The sequence below is a fragment of the Lissotriton vulgaris genome, chromosome 10, assembly GCF_964263255.1.
Source record: "Lissotriton vulgaris chromosome 10, aLisVul1.2, whole genome shotgun sequence".
Taxonomy (NCBI): domain Eukaryota; kingdom Metazoa; phylum Chordata; class Amphibia; order Caudata; family Salamandridae; genus Lissotriton; species Lissotriton vulgaris.
In genome coordinates this window covers 891,673,443-891,691,711 of record NC_141698.1, presented here as the reverse complement: position 1 = coordinate 891,691,711, position 18,269 = coordinate 891,673,443, and the positions used below count along the sequence as shown (strand labels likewise).

At 44.5% G+C, this 18,269-nt stretch overlaps 1 protein-coding gene across 3 annotated transcripts in view; it reads left to right on the top strand.

Moving 5' to 3' along the window:
* PEX1 (peroxisomal biogenesis factor 1) overlaps positions 1–18,269 on the top strand; it is a 793,672-nt gene that overhangs the window by 766,228 nt on the left and 9,175 nt on the right. For all 3 annotated transcript variants that reach the window (XM_086941864.1, XM_086941865.1, XM_086941863.1), the window contains one exon: positions 1,288–1,415. In XM_086941864.1, the coding sequence (XP_086797990.1) occupies positions 1,288–1,415 (128 nt within the window). The remainder of the gene's footprint in view (positions 1–1,287; positions 1,416–18,269) is intronic.

Sequence of the window (18,269 nt, the reverse complement as noted above, 5' to 3'; positions counted from 1 at the left end):
CTAAGAGCTGCGCATCCCCTCAAAGGTACCAGGAAACCAAGCCATATCACGTGCATGTTAAGGTACATTTCACCAAAATAAACTTCAAAAAAGCACGCATTACGTATAAAGCTTAAAGTTACCTGAAAAATAAGCTTCAGTAGGAAAAAGACTCACTAAAGGTAAAGCAAACTTCCTACTGGAAATCTCGAAGACGAAAAAGTTGTAAACCCTCATCCTGCCTGGCTACTGGAATCTGGAACTTCATACCCGAGTTGTTCAAATTCAAGTCAAAGCTTATACCCTCGCTTGAGGACCTAAAATCCACATTTTCAAATGATACTTAAATACTATATAAAGTGAAGTTATGTCTCTCATTATACCCATTCGGTTCTGTGCTGTTCGAGGTGTATTGCACATTCTTTTTACTGTGACTGGTACACACAATATAAACTTATTTAATACATTGAAACATAATTATCATTTCTTACATTATCCAAACACATCATACACCATACAAAAGTATTTTCCCTTCCCCCTTCAGTTGACACTAACAGGTGAAATTGGAGATTTAGAATTTAAATGCATGCAGCATTTTATGATGAAGTCGGGTTCAAAATATTATTAACATTGAATGTAAGCTAGCTATAGTTGCCTATGTAGCAGATGAGAATGGGTCTGCAGTTTTCACACAGGTGACCGTAGAGGTAGGAATCAAAAATCTTTTAGGTAGCAATAGACCACTAGGGGATAGCTTGGATCACTCTCCAACATGGGCCACCGCTGTAGACTAAAAGATTCATACATCGTCAACCACTCTCCCCTGCCACATACTCTGTTCTCTCTTACAATCTGTCCCCTAGTCCAACGCCTGAACTTTATTGATAAATGTAGCCTCTAATAAAATTTACAACATTTTGACTGACTATGTATGAGCTGACCTTCAGCATAACTCTTGAATCAATGAAACACAGATCTTTACTCAAATATTATACTCCTAACCGCTTGTGATGGGTGCATGAATGCTTCTGTTTTCCTCAAATCATGTGTCCGTTGTGTGACGCTGGCCTTCGCATAGGAACTACTTCTTTTAGATTTCTGTGTACATACACACTTTAATATAATGTTTGGGATCTAGTTAGGATGTTTCTAAGAGTGATGGTAAGTTTATATTGTAATTATGCAGATGGTTGACTTTTTGGGTTTCTTTCCTCATTATTTTAATCCATGGACCTGAATAAGATTTGTGCATTTTCATATCAATTATATTTCCATGATGCATTATTAATTACATTTTTTTTCCTAAAGGGATTTTCACAAAATCAACCAGTCCCAACAAAGAGCAATCTTGTGATTTGCCAGGCGCATTTATTAACAGCACTTGGAAACACAAGACCATCTATTAGTCAAGACGATTGGACTAATTTTGTGGAACTGTAAGTAAGATGTTACTGTATTTAGTGTTTTCTACGTTGCCAAATGCTTTGTTGGCCACTTCAAAGTAAGCGTATATTAATGCATATTATAATAACTGATTCTTCATAAGCTTCCCAAACTTGACCAGCCACACACCTCTTGTTATAAAACATTTTTCTTCCTTTTTTTGTTTTTAAGTAAGTAGGAAAACCAGTACAGTCAGCCTCCTGTGTTACAATCGCACTTCCACAACTCATCTAACCTATGACCCCGCCTATTAGCAACAGGAAAGCTAGCTCACAGGTCAGGTCCCTATAAATGTAATCATTGTATGCCTTACTATTTCTGTGCTTTTCCTGGCTGCCCTCTTTGATAACAATCCCTACATAGCTTTGTCACCCCTAAATACCCTTTTACTTCAGAAGAATTAGGTACTCTTCACTTGCAGCTTCTGTCCTCACCTTACATTTAAGTCACTACTATTGTAAAAAGCTCACAAACACAATCTCCTTGGATTCAAAGAGTTCTTTCATCTTCACAATGCGAGTGGAGTAGGGGGCAAGAGACAGGGCTACCGAACAAGATACAGATGTAGGGCTCAAGAGACAGAAGGGTAGGAAACAGGAGAGTTGGTAGGTGCCAAGAGTCAGTGTGGCAGTGCGCAAAAGAGAGCAGGATATGAAGCAAGAGAGAGAGAAAACTGTAGGGGGCAAGAGACCAAGAGCCTTATGTAGCATAAGGGCTAGAGTTGTCGACTTTTAATAGGTGCTCGTGTAAAGTGCTCTGATAGGGATGGCGCTCCCTAAATAACATTACCTGTGCGGTACTCAGCTTGTCTGTTTGTTTTGGGTCCCGGGCTCAGGTTCCTGTCCGATAGCAAGCTATGGGGGCCGAGGGCGCAGGATGGGCTGCACTGTGAGTGCAGAGTGTCCATGATGATAAGAATCTGGGGTGGAGCGACAGGGGAGGTCAAGCTGCTGCACCTGGATAAGAGGTGGGGCTAAGCAGAAGAACTGACACGTTTGCTATTCCCAATACTTTCTGGTGCCCAAGAAGGACAAAGGCCTGCGTCCTATTCTAGACCTCAGGGCCTTCAACCACTTCCTCCTGAAGGAGAAGTTCAAAATGCTCGCTTGGCTCAGGTCCTGTCTGCCCTCGACCCTGGAGACTGGATGGTGGCGTTGGACTTGCAGCACGCCTATTTCATTATTCCCATCCTGCCAGCCCACAGACGCTACCTCCTGTTCACCGTGGGCCACAAGCGTTTTCAGTTCACTGTGCTCCCCTTCGACCTTGCCAGTGCCCCTCGGGTCACATGACACATACATGGACAATAGAAGAGTGACAATGTTACATACCCGTTTTCGCATTTTCTGTCATTTTGGTGTATCCAACAGTGCTTTATAATTTTACCTTTACCCAAGTATTTGTAGGAAATTCAGTTGTTCCTCAAGGTGTTATATATCCTCCACTTATTAGGTTTAAACCATAAGTTTGACCAGTCAGATGCTGTGCTGTAATCAGTAAGGTATGCAAATTCACCCATGGTTTTCTATTGGATTCCCTCTTTGGCTAGTATGGACGTGGACATTATATTTGCCATGGTTCAGCTTTGCTTTCGGAATTCAGTTTTTTACCTGTACCAAACTTCTAACTTTTCTAGAATTACCATTCCACATACGTCTCCCGCAAAGTGTAACAAAGCAATTAGACTAAAGCTTTTCGATAATTAATTGGTCCCTTCTTGTAATTCGGTTGTAAGGTGGTTGTAAGCTTTTATGAATGTGATGATGTCTTTGATTTTGTGCTATTGTTCAAGTATATGATAAATTCTTGCCAAGCCGAAGATAGGATTTGAGCCATAATTATACTTGTCAAGTCAGTATCCGCCCAATCTCCAGAATTTCTATATATCTTTTTGTCTACTTTTCCGGACCATATGTAACCATGCTCGGTCTTGTTTGTTATGTTGATTAGAGAAAAAGGCCATTCTATAATTCCCTTCAACAAACTCAAGTCAGAAATCCATAAAGTTAACTTTTGCAAACAGTTTATTCAGATATATTGATAAATGTATAGCGAACAGCACTGCATTCTAAGATTGTGTCATTTTTGCAGTTTTTTGGGGAAGGTATTTAATCATCCCTTATTTCATTTGATAGCTTTTTTATAGCTTTTTGGCTTTTTATTTACAAAAACAACTCTTGTCCAGGCTCTGTCTCTCAAAATCCTTTTGGGGTATATCTAGTACGACTGACTGTGGAAAATGATCACTTCGATGCATCCCATAATCTCAAAGTGACTAAGTAAATAAACATTTGTAGCATGAATAATACAGCATTAGCCCCATTAAGGGCATGTGTATGTAGTGCAAGGGAATCAGAACTAAATTGGCTATTTAACGTCTTAAATCTCACTGTTCATTAAGTTGTAGAACCAATTGATTAATACCAGTTTTTGTTTGAGGCAGAAAGGTTTTACCTGCTATTTAGTAACTGGCATCTTGCAGCTCCGAATCTGTCCCGACTATGGGGGTAACTAAAGTAATTGGTGTTAAAGTCACCTGCTAACACACTAATGCATGCATTAGGTTTGGTTAACAAAATTTCCACTTCATTCTGTGCTATTTTAAGTTCATTTTTATCCCCGGTTAAGGCCTGTGGAAGATATGCATGTGAAAATAAAAACATTAATTTGCCTAAACTGACATTTGAAATCCAGGGCTCTATAGCAAGTAAATAATTAAAGTTACTACATTGCCCAGATGCCTTATACCTATCATTATCAAGCTAGCTAAACCTTTACTGGGTCTTCCTGAACCACTTCGTTGCTAATTGACAAAAAATGTCTAATTGTTTAATGGGTTTGAATCTAAGTACCTGGTCACCTGGATGACAATAATGGTACTGATCAAGAAAAGCCAATCATTTATCAGGTACATTTGATAACTACCCATGTCGCCCTGCTGTAGTCCTCCTACACATTCTCAAATGATAATTTATTGGCTTTAGTTGTAGATCTACTATAGCCTTAAAAGTCCGATGTTGCGGGCTCTACCGACCATTAAAGGCCTGCACAGTGAGGGCCTTTAACAAGGGAGCAGGCCTTTAGTGGCTGGTAGAGCACGCTACGGAGGGCTCTAGGGCTATTAGAACATTCTGCCCCTAGAGGGCAGAATGTTTTAATTTGTAAAACAAAGGACTCACGGAGCTAGATTTGGTTGAAATGTGTCCTTGGGGTCTGTGAGGCCTTAGTTATACATTGTAATGTTGATGCACTGGTCTTCTACCTGCCATTAGAAGCGCCAGAGCACTCCATATGTTTCAATGAAGCGCTCAACATTCCAACGTAATAATAGAACTGGCATTAGGGACAAATATCTGCCATCAACAGAGAAGGATTATATTACCTACCCTCCTTTCATACTAACCTCTTTAGACCTAGCTGCCGCAAACTGGAGAATCCGCACTAGTCGGTCTCAAGAGGTATCATTCCTAACCGTAAACCTGCAACCACCTCCTTTTTGCAGTGAATGGGTTAAGTAACTAGTTGCGATACCGGAAGAGTCTGAATATCAACCTCAATTTACTGAACCTGCCATGGCTTCCACTAGGCAGCATCATCTCACACATGTCCACTGCTCTAAAGAGGGACATGATAGTTACACCCCTGCCATACAAAAGAACCTGTGTAAAGCACTGAACAGGCTGCTTCACCCCAACCCATTTCTAAGGGAAGGACTCTCCGTACCTATATCATCAGCAATACTCCTGCAACTCTTGCAGTCGCTGTGGAGGCACATGTCTGAAACATGACAGCATGGTGCATTGTTGAACAGGCCTTAGAAGGAAGACATTAGGAGAACGGCCTTTTCTTACTCACTGATCTCGAGCTGAAACATTGCAGGCTCAAAATAGGTACTTTGAGGTGGTGGAGGGTGAGAACCAAACATAGCAGCATAAACTATAAAGTGGGTACAGTATACAACATGGAAGACAGCAGGCTGTCGCTTGAAGAAACTCAGCCTTGGCTTCTGCTTTAGAGGTGTGGAGACATCGACCTCCATAAGTTGTACTTTAGCCTCTACAAAAAGAAACGATAGTAGTGTAATAGACTGACCTCAGACACACAACAAAAAGTAGCTGCTGTGATTTCGAATGGCAAGGACTGAGTTATTGGAGTGTGATAAAAGGCATACTACTCTGTAGTGCCAGGAAGCACTGGACTGAAGCCCGTTGTACATATGTCTGTTGATGAATTTAATGATGAGGCCACTATTGAGTATGGGATATAAATTGGTGTCCACTTCACATAGTGAGGGGGCGGAGCTTATCATTCCCAGCTCCAAGATGGCGGGGGTGGTGCCACATGAAAGAGTGGTTAGGCGGTCCTCCAATGGTTTTCCTCCTTCCTTCACAATCGTACTCATAAAATAAAAATCTAAAACTTTGCTTCTAACACTCACCTTGTCAACAAAGGAGTCCCTCAAAGCTCAGTGCTCTCCCCGCAACTCTTTAACATCTACATGGAACCTCTCACCAAACTACTCAAAGCCGCCAATAACCGTTTCCACTTTACGCAGACGATACTTCGATATATTTGGAAACCACCACCCTCAGTGACGTTCAAAGAATCAATGACGTACTGAGAGATGTCCAACACTGGCTGTCAATGAATCACCTTAAACTAAACCCTGACAAAACCAAGATCCTTCTCATCTCGAACAAGGAGAACGCTCAGATTGCTGAATGGTTTAAGGCCGTTGATGCGCTCAACGGGAACCTCACCCTAGCTGACTCTGTCAAATCACTAGGCATCACACTAGCCCCAATACTGAACATTACCAGTCGCATCAAAAAATCGGCCACGGGTGCTTTCCTTAACCTTAGACTACTGAACAAAATAAAACCTTTTGTTCTGTCCAGTGATCTTAAACAGGCCACTTGAACACAGGTGCTGTCAAGATTGGACTATGGGAACGCAGTCCTCTCAGGAATCGCAAAATCACACCTAGCTCACATTAAAACAACTCTGAATGCGGCAGCCAGAATGGTCACCGGAATCAAGAAACTCGACCACATTTCCCCTGCACTCCGAGAACTTAAATGGCTCCCAGTCTAAATGCGGATCAGCTTCAGAACAGGCTGCCTCACTCTTAAAGCCCTTCATACCGGCAAACCCGAATACCTGGCAGCCAAACTCAAAAAAGCCGGTCAGGCCAGGAACCTAAGAAGCTCAAACTCCCTCCTACTCATCCCGCCAAAAACTCGAAAAACAAAAAACTGTGGCTCGTTCTTTTGCCGGAAGCGCACCCAAAATCTGGAACTCCATTCCCCCTCACATCAGAACCATTCCCTCTTTTGTAAATTTCAAAAGCTAGCTCCAAATCCTGTTTCTCAACCGCACCGTAGGGAGTCGATAGGAAGATTCGGAGCAGGGTAACTGACACCTCGCACTGCACCAACACCATGTCCCCGAGACTACGAAACAGTTGTCCCATGACTACGGAGCAGACCACTCAACCAGCGACCTGCAATGTTAATGTGTCATTCTTTTGTCTTGTTTGTTGTGAATCTCTGCAATGTATCTCCTGTAAAGTGCTCAGATACCCTCGGGTCAGGCCATTTCTATACAAAACTTCTAAAATAAAATAAAAATTAGACAAGTTTGTCGATATATTCTTGCCTTTGGATATTCTCCTCCCTTGGTGCACCAGGACTTATCTGCACCAAGAGGCATAATTAATAGTGTGCTCTATAAATGAAATGAATGATGGTTGGAAAAAAAGTTGATTAATTTGTATTGTTTTTTATGTTTTTTTAAACCATAAATTCACAACAACACTGACATGCCTGCGATACATCATATGCTGGTCATAAAATATATAGATACATTCATGTAGCACATTGTGAAATAGCCAATCACATAATAACATCACAGCAGGACACAGAAGGGGCACATTTCAATAATCAAACATGTGACACATTGTAGGTATAGTGGCCCAGAGGGCTCAGACAGCCGATCTAGGTAGAAGGAACACAAAAGCAAACAGTTATAGCTGTGCAGTATCTGTCAAGAGTTGCTGGTGTGGACCGAGATACTCTCAAAACTGTTCTTAGATATCCTTCAGCCTTCTTTGTTCTGGCATCAACATGGCGTATTGAGCACGGTGTGCTCCAGGGTTGGCAGAAAAGCAGGATTATTTCACAGTGGGCTTTCAGTTGAGTACAAGCCTCGGAGATCAACCTTTCTCAAAAGAGACTCCTGGGCTTTATTTGTGCTAGCTACCATGGAGAAGTCTATTTCCTGTGTAAGAAGCATGTTGATACAGTGATGTTGCAAGCTTAATCGCCTTTGTCTTTGGCGTGGAGGAGGCAGATGTCAATATAGCATTTAGTGGACCAGAGCTACCAAATGATAAAGATCTAAATCTAGCATTGCAAATAAGGTCACCCACATTTTTTGCTGGATTTTAATGATGGTTTTTCGACTTTGCACACAGAGTCATTTCTGTCCAGTGCTCAGTGCATGTGCTTTGTCCCCTAAAATATGCTGAAATCGGCTAAATCCCTAATTAGCACATTAAACTTATCTATTAATCCCTGGTATATGGTACCCCATGTACGAAGGGCATTTATTGTGCCACCACTAAAGTGTCAATGCAAACATGACTGCAGGTCTCCCACAAGTAACCTGGCTGTGTAGGTTTAAAGTGCAGATTCGACCTATTAAAATAACCCCTTCTGACAGACCTAAACCCACCTTTTTAATATTAATAAGTCACTCCTAAGTAGGCCTTAAGTGCCCATAGGGCAGGGTCCATGATATTTAAAGGTAGGGCATGTAAGAATGGAATGTAAAACATGTCCTTACAATGGCAATGCCCTAAAACTATTTTCACTTACCAGGTTTAACTATTCCAGAGGAAAGCATTAGATTTAGATCATTAAAGTTACCTCTACCTAGGAACAAGATAAAATCTATGTTTATTACGTTAAAATATGTATTACAGATCCAATTCATTGTTAGATTTGTATATGTAAATAATAATCTACAAAAGGTACTTTTGAAAGGTCACCCTTAACCTGACTAAACACCCATAACCCTATTTGCATGTGTTTGCAACTGTCACCCAGAAGCTGAATAGCTCCTTGAGGTGGGAACTGGCTCCCAGAACGGAGACAGAGGCCTTGGGTTGGGGTCTCTCCGACCGTATGACCATCTGGGCAGTGTACAAGAACTTAATTTACTTTAAAAGATGCCTACCCTGTAATAGCCAAATATAGCTCACAACTGGGCACATCTCCTCTGTTGGCCTCCTAGTCAGCCAGGCTTCAATCCTAGAGGAAGAGGTGCTGCCACTAGAACCAATTTTGAGTGGCCATAGGGGAGGGTTTACTCATTTCCCTGACTACACCTCTAGGGTGGGCACAGGAGCTCTGCACAAGGGAGTAAGTGTTCTGCCATCTTGCTTTTAGATGGAGTGGGGCACTGTGGGATACTTTGTATTAGGGCACAAATGAACTTCAGCAAAATTGAGTAGGGCTGCCGCCTAGAACAGTTTTCTTATGGGTAAGGGAAGGGCAGGAGTCACCCTCACCCATGGGCTAGCGCCAGTCATAAATGTGGCACTTTTGTGCACACTTTTCAGGACACTACTGCATCTGTTGAATACAGAAGAAGGAATGTATTAGCTTTTGTGACCCATGAGAAGAACCACAAGGGCTGGACCTGTTCTCACTTCTATCCAGAACTAAGAAGCGGACTCCCAGTGGTTAGTTGACTGGCCTCCTGTTAAGCTACAGGGATACAAAAGCTGCAAGAAGCCCACTTTCTTGAAAGAGCCCATCTGACCAGCTACTGGACCTGCCCTGGACCCTGCTGGTGACTTCTTTTGGTGAGTCCTGACCTTCAAGTGCTGTCCCTGAGATCCTGTGACTATTTCGGAGCAGAGTACACTAGTGCTTCCTAATCCTAAAACATGGGACCTGGAAACTTTTTCAAGCATTTTCACCTTGAAAATTGACAAAAGACTTGGACAAATCTGCATAATCAGTCTGACGAAGGTGCCCTGTTGCTGGGTCAAAGATTCAGGTTCCTCCTGCTCTGAGCTTTTCTGCAGCAGCAAATCCTTTCCAGTAGATTGTCGTGGAGAAGGTATCAAGGCTTGTAAGCCATGTTCCACTACAGCTTGCAGCCTTGCCCAACTGGAGGAATCAGAGCGCCAAAAAGTGACTAAGTCCAAAGGTAGAAATCTTCACTAGGAGGATGTGCCAAATGTATACCCGGCCAGCAAGAGTCCTTGCTTGAGTGCACATTTTTAATATCTCCAACCAAAAGTCAATGACTTTGTTCACTAGCAATCTGGCCTCACAGCACTTCTCTCAGCCACAGCCTGCTGTCTTGCTGCTGAGGGTTTTTGACTTCATTTTCAGAGACCAAGTCAGAAGGTAAAACTTCTGACCAGGACGAACCTGGTCTCTGTATCCCATGCTCCATCGCAGTCGTCCTTCAACCATTCCCCTGTCCCAGACTAGCGCATCTAGTTGCAGGTGGTTGGCGAGTTGCATTTTGTGTTATAATTGTTATGTAAAACTTTTAAAAAATTCATATCTCCACTTCGTCTAATTGGATTTTTGATTTTCTAGCATTATTTTGTTAATTAAGATATTTTCTATTTTTACAAATTGTAGTGGGATTTTTACTATGTTGCGATTTTAATTTTTCAACTGTGTTGGTCTTTCTAAATGCTTCACACATTTTCCTATGTTAAGACTTTCTACTCTCTGCCATAACTTCCAAGGGTTGAGGTCGGTTTTAAATTACTGAAATCTATACGAGGCCTTACAAGAGAATAGTGACATTATTATTAATGATGATTACTTGCAGAGGAATTCCATCCACCCCAATTAGTAACATACTTTCTCACAAGGGACATTCACATAGCTGTCATCAATGACAGTTTATTCCATCGGCTTGAGCATCGGAGTTGTGGCTCAAGTAGACCCCTGTAAGCCTTAAAACAATCTGCTACAAGACCATCTGACTTCTCTGCTCTAATTGCCACCAGCCCATCTATAGCAATTTTGACCTCTCTTAGGCTAAGTTGAGCCACCAAAAGCTCCCTCCACCCACGCTAATGTTACCTCCTCCAAGTACTTTCTAATATACTCATGAACGATCTGCTCCTGTGCTTCCAATAACTTCATAATATTTCATAAAGACCTCAAGAAGTAGTTAACTACCCTTGCCTGTCCTGCACCACAGGAACAATAAGTTGGTACCAGTGGTCTGCAATCTCCATTTTGGAAAGTGCTCATATCTGCTGCTACCCTAGAAATAAAAGTAATAGCTTTACATCCCAGTAACCATCTCTATAACCTATGGTGGCTTATGTACCTTGATCTGATACATCCACACACCCTGAAGCAGGGATGAGGCCTGCAGTGTTCCAAATAATTAAACCTCCGATAGGGATCTAATAATCAGGGGGGACCTTAACCTGATCATGGACAGTAAAACGGACCGGTTGGTGCAAAGAATAGACAATGCTGAGAGCTTTCTGAGAGCACCAAGTTGTGGCTCCAAGACATAGGGCTGACTATGCAGATTGACACACCGAGTTAGGAGAGATTTCTTGTTTTACTCTGCTGAACACAAGTCGTACGCTAGATCAGTTTTTTGCTATTAAAAAATCTTCCTTTAAACGTTTGTCCCCTCCCTCCTCTCTCTTACTCATCTCAAACTTTAACCACTATGAACCCCCAAACACTTTCACGTAATTATTACTTCCCTTTTCAAATCCATTCCCATCATCCTATCCCTACTCTAAAGTCTACTAAACACACAAGAATTTCGATAGCACAAGCCTAACACAACTAATGACCCAAAAAACTAAAATATTATTCTGCTAACTCTAATCTTGGGTTCCGGAGTAGTGTGATACTTGCTGTGAAGCGCTTCAGTGCCTCGTCAAGGGTAGTAAGCGCCAAATAAATGCCATTTACATTTTCAATTGATTAACTGATTACTTATCTTTGAGGACCTGGGATCTGTAGCTCCTTGTATATTAAAGACTTCTTTATCCATGAGTAAAGCATAGCTGAATACAGCTCCTTACTGTCCCGCATAAACTTTTGAGGGACCTAAGTGTTTTATGATATTTTAACCGTAGTATCCTCCCACTAATACAACATGCTGTTCCAAATATCAATAAAAATCCATACTTCTGATAGAGACTTCTAACCGCAGATTCCTCACTTTAGAATATTCCTCAGCCATCAGACTAGATCCGGAAACTCTTGAGCAGTACCTCTGAGTGCCGGTAGGTGGCTTGGTTCGGCTTTGGGTATTCTGTGCCAGAAGTGATGTTGCTGTGCCCATAGAGACGCAACCCCGGTATCCTGACATTAGTTTCTTTTGTTCTGTGCCAGCAGTTCTGATCCAGAGAGCTACATCTGGCATTTGTCGACCCTTTTTTTTAGCTATTACTCCCAGTGTTCTAGAGACATGTTCTCTTCTAAATCTGTTGGGTTTAAGCTTTGTGGGGGATTTTCAGATGTTGGTGCCTGATCCCCACTTGGTTTGTCTCTGGTGTCAGGGGTCAAGTCAAGACTCCAAGTGCAAGTCGATGGACCACAAGGTGATCACAAACCGGCGATAAAACTCCTGGCGATGCAGGCGAACAAGGCTCCATACCGTTGTTGGGCCAAGTCCCATTCTCAGGGACGCTCACAGACCCGTTCTGGGAGTTCTTTTTGCAGATGGTCATCTTTGCACTCAAAGACTTCTTCCTCCAAGTCGAGTAAGTCGAAGAAGCATAAGAAAAAGAAGTTGAACCATGCTTCTACTTTGCCCTCCAAACGTGCTTCTTGACTCTGCTCCCTCACTCCCCCTGCGGAGCCAGTATCAGGGCTTACTCCACGCTACCCCGAGTTTCCCAGAGCCAGAGCGATGCCCATGTAATAAAGGAATTCTAGGATCCCATGCCTGCCATCTTTGGGCCACGGACTTCCTATGGAACACATTCGGGCCCCACATAGTCGAGAGGTGCCCCACTGGGTTATCGGTGGGTGTGCCCTAAACGCCAACCAGGCCTACTAATTCTGCCGCCGGATCCGGAACAATGTAGACATGGGTGCCTCCACCCACTGACTCCGTCCCTCCCAGTGCCATTCAACGACGATGAGATCATCATTTGAGACTTCAGTCCGCCGCCGCTCAGAGTCGCTGCCTCCATCATCCTCCCCACCCTCTCCCCTCGACTTTCCCGCTGATCCCTACCTTCCTAATGGAGGTGCTGCATGGTCCCTTGGCCTTTCCCTCTCGACCCGTTCTTTTGCCCCATACAGAAGACTTGTAAAGGAACATTTTTGGGCTCCCACAATACCGGCCATGCTCTGTCAAGCAGCCTGCCCATCACTAGAGGACGGGGTCATGAAGCCCAGAAATGACACGGGAGACAGTCCCAGTGCTTGTCCAGTCCCCCGTCCCTCCGAATTCCACAGTCTAGAAACCTCTATAGTCTGCCCTCTATTAAGTGCAGCCATCCTGTTGGAGGCAGAATCAGGCACCACCTGTCCCAGGGGTCGGTGATAACATATGACAAGTGGGTGCTTCAGATCATACAGAAAGGGTATGCTCTACTATTTTTGGAAACACCTCCACCCTTCCCAGCATCCGAAGGAATGGCTGACCGATGGCAATCTGTAGTAAAATAGGATCTGCTTTCATGGTTACCCCCCTTTTTGCTTGGTGTCAGTGTGTTTTTGACCCAGTCTGACTGGGATCCTGCTAATCAGGACCCCAGTCACTGTTCTTTCTCCCTAAATTGACCATGGTAAGTACTTTTGTACATCCACAATTGTCTACTGGTGTACCCTTGTAATTCCCAAGTATATGGTACTAAGGTACCTAGGGCATAGGTACACCGGGGTCGCCCATGGGCTGCAGAATGTATTGTGCCACCCATAGGAGTCAACTTAAACTGTGACTACAGGCCTGCCATTGCAGCCTGTGTGAGTTGGTGCTTGCACCTCTCAAGACAGATAAGTTTCCTATGTCTGAGTTCACTGCACGTAAAACCTGTAAGTCACCCCTATGGCTGGCTCTTCAGTCCTGAGGGCAGGGTGCTTGGTTACAAGTGTGAGGGTGCCCCTGCATGAGCAGGGCACCCCTACAAACCCTGGAGTCGATTCTCCAGGCTTTGTAAGTGCAGTTAGCTATTTTAATATATATAATGGACATCAGTTAGTCCTAGATGTCTAACTATGTAGTGGCTGCATCCAACCCGATCATGTTTGTTATCAAACATGTTGGAATCATACCCCAACACCAATTCCAGTGTTGAAAGTATGATCCCATTTACTAGGGGGCTCCCTTAGGGTACCCTCCCTGTACTCCTGGTGACAGCCTTTCAGGGTCGGACAGCAAGCTAGTGCTGCTGCCGACCACAGACACAAGTCTGCCCTCTTGCTGGTAAGCTAAGATCGAGCAGGGGAAGGTAGAACAATAGGTTTCCTGTCACATGGAGGTATGACCACCTCCCACACCGGACTTTGTGTTTTGGGCTGGGGTGATGGCGCTTGCCAGCTCCACCAGACTGCTTTGAAGTGCACATTTGGTGCCCTCTGTGCTTACTCCAGTTTGAGCCAGTTCAGGGAGCACTTGGCTCCCACTCTGGCACAAAACTAGACAAAGGACATGGGCGTATCCTCTCCTCTGTCCAGCCGGACCTCTGGGAGGGACCCCTGGATTTTTCCAACACTTCCCTTGGGGTACTTAAGGGCTTACCTGTGGGTGGTTCCTTAGATTCATTGTGGGACAAGACTCAAGCCTGAAACTACTCTCTTCGAACATCTGGACACTTGGACTTTGACTGGAACCTAAACTGCACCAAGGAAGACTCTTGCTGCTCCTGGTCTCACTGTTCATTAAGTCTTCTTTGTTGTCTGTAAAGGCTCTTCCAGGTTCTTTACAGACCTGTGAGTATCAAGGACACCCGAAGTAATCTCCCTTGGAGTAAAGGAGTCACTCCCCTGCATCTCCAGGCGCTACAACAAAGCTCACCGGTCTGCTGCTCCTGTCGTCCTACTTAGTTTACGGAGCTTAGCAACACAGGTGGTGGTTCTGGAACTCCCTCGAGGCTTGACCTGTCGGCTCTGCAATTTTGAGGCCAGTGTCCCTCGTCTGAAGCACTGAGACCGAACCCCTGTGTACTGTGTCGAATTGCTGTTTCCAAGGCTTGTTGGTTCTGCACTCCAGAGATCTTCGGGCTACAAGAAGCTCCTGCATCTCTTCCCTCCAAGATCAGTGTTCTCACGGCATCCTCTGCACTGTGGGCCTTCATTCTTGGTGAGCTGCTCGAGGTCCTCGTGCAACTCCTGTGCCTTTTTCATGTGGGCCCTCCTGAGCATCTTCTACTGCTTCAGTGGGCTCCCTTGCTTGCCCAGGGCCTGCTCTGACACTTCTGCTGTTGGTGAGTCTCTTGGTCCTTGCTGGTCCCAACGTTGTTCCTTATTTGTTTTCTACGCCAGTTGCGGCTACCAAGTCTTGTTGGTGCTCTCACCGTACACCAACCACCCAGTCATGGACATCCAATGTGGGACAGCTTGCACGGCTTCTGGTCTTCCTCTGCATCTCCTGGTCCTCACAGCTGCAGTGACAAGGTCCCCTTCAACTCTCTAGATCCTCCAGACATCGGTGGGCATTGTGACTTTGTGCCTCCTAGTCACTTTTGAGTGGCATAGACTCTGTCACCTCTGCTTGCAGGTTCTTCACTTCCAGAATCCACCCTTGGATTCCACCGGACTCCATTGTGAACTTCTCCATAGGCACTTTCTTCTAAATCTTCCATTGTTGTCTGTGGAGGTTTCCAACGTCTCTTCACCCCAAGGCACCTGGCTTCTCTGTTGTACGTAACCTGGTTCCTGGGGCATCTACAGGTGGGGTGGCTACCCCACCTTCCGTCCTCCAAGGGAATTCTTCGGGTTCACCTGGGAAGGGTCCTTCTTCTGCAAAACTGTGACTTCTCTATTGACTTCCATTGGTCACGTGGCTGTGTCTGCACACTGCCTCTGTGGGGTTCATGGGTACACACCTTAGGTGGTTCCTTGTGTTCCCGACTCCTCTGTGTCTTCTGGTCCAAGTCCTGTCCTCCTTTACATATCGCATTCCACTTTCTTAGTGTATGGTTTGGTCTCTCCCTGGAGACCACTGTATTTTGTGCTACTTACCTAATTGCATTTGAAGTATTCTTGTGTATTATGTTGATATCTCTGGGTAGGAGATATACCAATGTGTTAGTAAGTGTTGTGTAATAAATAGAGGTTTTTTTAATATAAACACTGTGTGGTTCTTTTCACTTAACATACACTATTGATTAAATTGGTAAAAGAAGCTGCTTATCCCTCTCTCAGGATAAGGCTGAAGGCTGCTCTCCACAGCTACCACTAAAATCACCATAAGGGTTACCTGGCTTAGTGCAAATTGCATCCGTTAAATGAGTGTGCACCCTATACTAAACCAGCCTCCTACACCATCTCTGTTTGCTTCATCAGAAAATGCAGGCTCTGCTGCCCAAAGGAGCCATCAAGAGGTTGTCTACATCATAAGCAGGGCTTGGTTATTATTCCCACTACTTCCCGGGGCAGAAGAAGGAGGGAGGTTTATGCTCTATACTAGACCTGCGCCCCCTCAACGTCTTCCAGAAAAAAAGAGAAATTCAAGATGCTCACGCTGGCTTAGGTCCTGTCTGTTCTAGGTCCTGGAGACTGGATTGTAGCGCTAGACCTGCAGGACGTGTATTTTCACATCCCTGTCCTTCTGGTGCACAGGCATTACCTGCAGTTCAAGGTGGGCACAAGCATGTATTTTCAGTTCGCTGTTCTCCCCGTTGGTCCCTTGGATGCTAACTAAAGTAATGGTGGTGGTTGCAGCCCATCTGCGGCGATTAAGGATTCCAGTCTTCCCCTACCTCGACGACTGGATGTTGTAGGCAGGCTCACCCCAGGCAGTCATTGCACAACGCCAGACTACAGCAGATTTCGTACTGGGTTCGATGTTCCAAAGTCACACCTGACTCCCTCTCATATGCTCACTTTCATCTGAGTCATTCTGAACACAATGCAGTTCTGCCCCTACCCCCCAGAGCGGCAAGGACAGAATATTAAGGCTGTAATTTTAATGATTCTGTGTGTGTCCTGGATTTCGGTGAGACTGGCCCTGACGCTGCTGGGTCTCATGGCCACCTGCATACTGCTGATTAAACATGACCGCTGAAAGATTCGGTTTCTGCAGTGGGATCCCAAGTCCCAGTGGGTACAGCATCAGGGGAATCTCTTCGACATCGGAGGAAATTGCAAAGGATCTGCAGTGGTGGCTAAAGACCCCCAATTGGGCCAGTGGCAGTGGCAGGACGCTCCCCCACCATTGACAGATGCATCACTCATTGGTTGATTAACACCATCCCCATGTAGTAGTGCACCAAACAGGGTGAAGTGGCGTCATGGACCCTGTGCTAGGAGGCTCTGCGCTTCTGGGCATGGCTAGAATGTCAGGACATTTACCTGGTCGTACATCACCTGCCAGGATCTCTGAACACAAGGGTGGCAAACTCAGCCATCAGTGAATTGCATATCATGAATGCTGTCTACATCTAGAGATGGTACGTGGTCTCACCCGAGATTGGGGAGAGCCTTGGTTACATCTATTGTCTCCCGACGAGAATGTGCAATATCGGCACTTTTGCATGTTAGTTTCCAGCACAGCGCTCACTCAGAGATGCATTTTGTCACACCTATACTACTCCTGGCCCAAGTTCTCCAGAAGATCAGAAACATCCAGGTCCAAGTCAACCTAGTGGCTCCGGATTGGGCACAGAGGTCTGGTGTACAGATCATTTGAACATGAGCATCTGTCCTCCATTCCAACTGCTTCTTCCGGAGGACCCTGTACCGCAAGAACAGGGCAGGGTCCTGCACCAGAATGTATACATGCTTAACCTTCATGCATTGAGATTGAGTGGCTACAGCTGAGGATTTTTGATCTCCTTCCCAAGTTTGTGATGTAATTCTGGCAGCCAGGCGTCTCTCTATTAAAACTGTCTACGCCAGCCATTGGGATATATTTTTGGCTTTGTGCTCCTCATGCCTTGTTGGCCCCCTTTCTGCACCTCTTGCTGAGGTTTTGTTTGCTCTTTCTTTAGGCTGGCAAGGCCTTGCTGCGGGCGCGTTAAAGGTCACTTTAACCCAGAGTTTTGTGCCAGGAGAAACAGCCTCCTCTTGATAGGATTTCTAGAGGAGTTGAGGGAATCCATCCTTCAAAATTCCTGAAGGTTTGGCTACATGCACTAATGACAGCAGCACACCCTCTGGGTTCCCCAGACCACAGGTTTGGGACCACTGGTCTAACGTATTTGATGGCTCATAGAGTCTTCTCCTAGGCTTGCAATTTTAGGGCTTACCATAAGGCACTGACTGCTCTAGAAAGGTGAGAACGTTGATTGGACTAGGTACATTATTCGTCAAAAGTGATACTGCTGAACAATACGAGGAAGCCCCCTCGATACAGGCATGGATTAAGGGTATGGACAGATGTTCAATAACGGAAGAATAGATATACATGGGTTTGTCCAGGACAATGGTAAAATTACTTTCACATCTCTACTCCATTATATTGGCATCTCGTTATTCTTAGAGTACCAAATTTATTATTGAGGTATCAATATATACTGTTTACTTTTGTTATTTGAATGATGAACACCGCTGCTGTGCACATAACATTTATAACATTTAAAAAAAACAACCCCATTAAAAAAAGATAATCAGTTAAGTGCTTGTTATCTTATTTGATCCATCTTTTGGAATAGAACCATT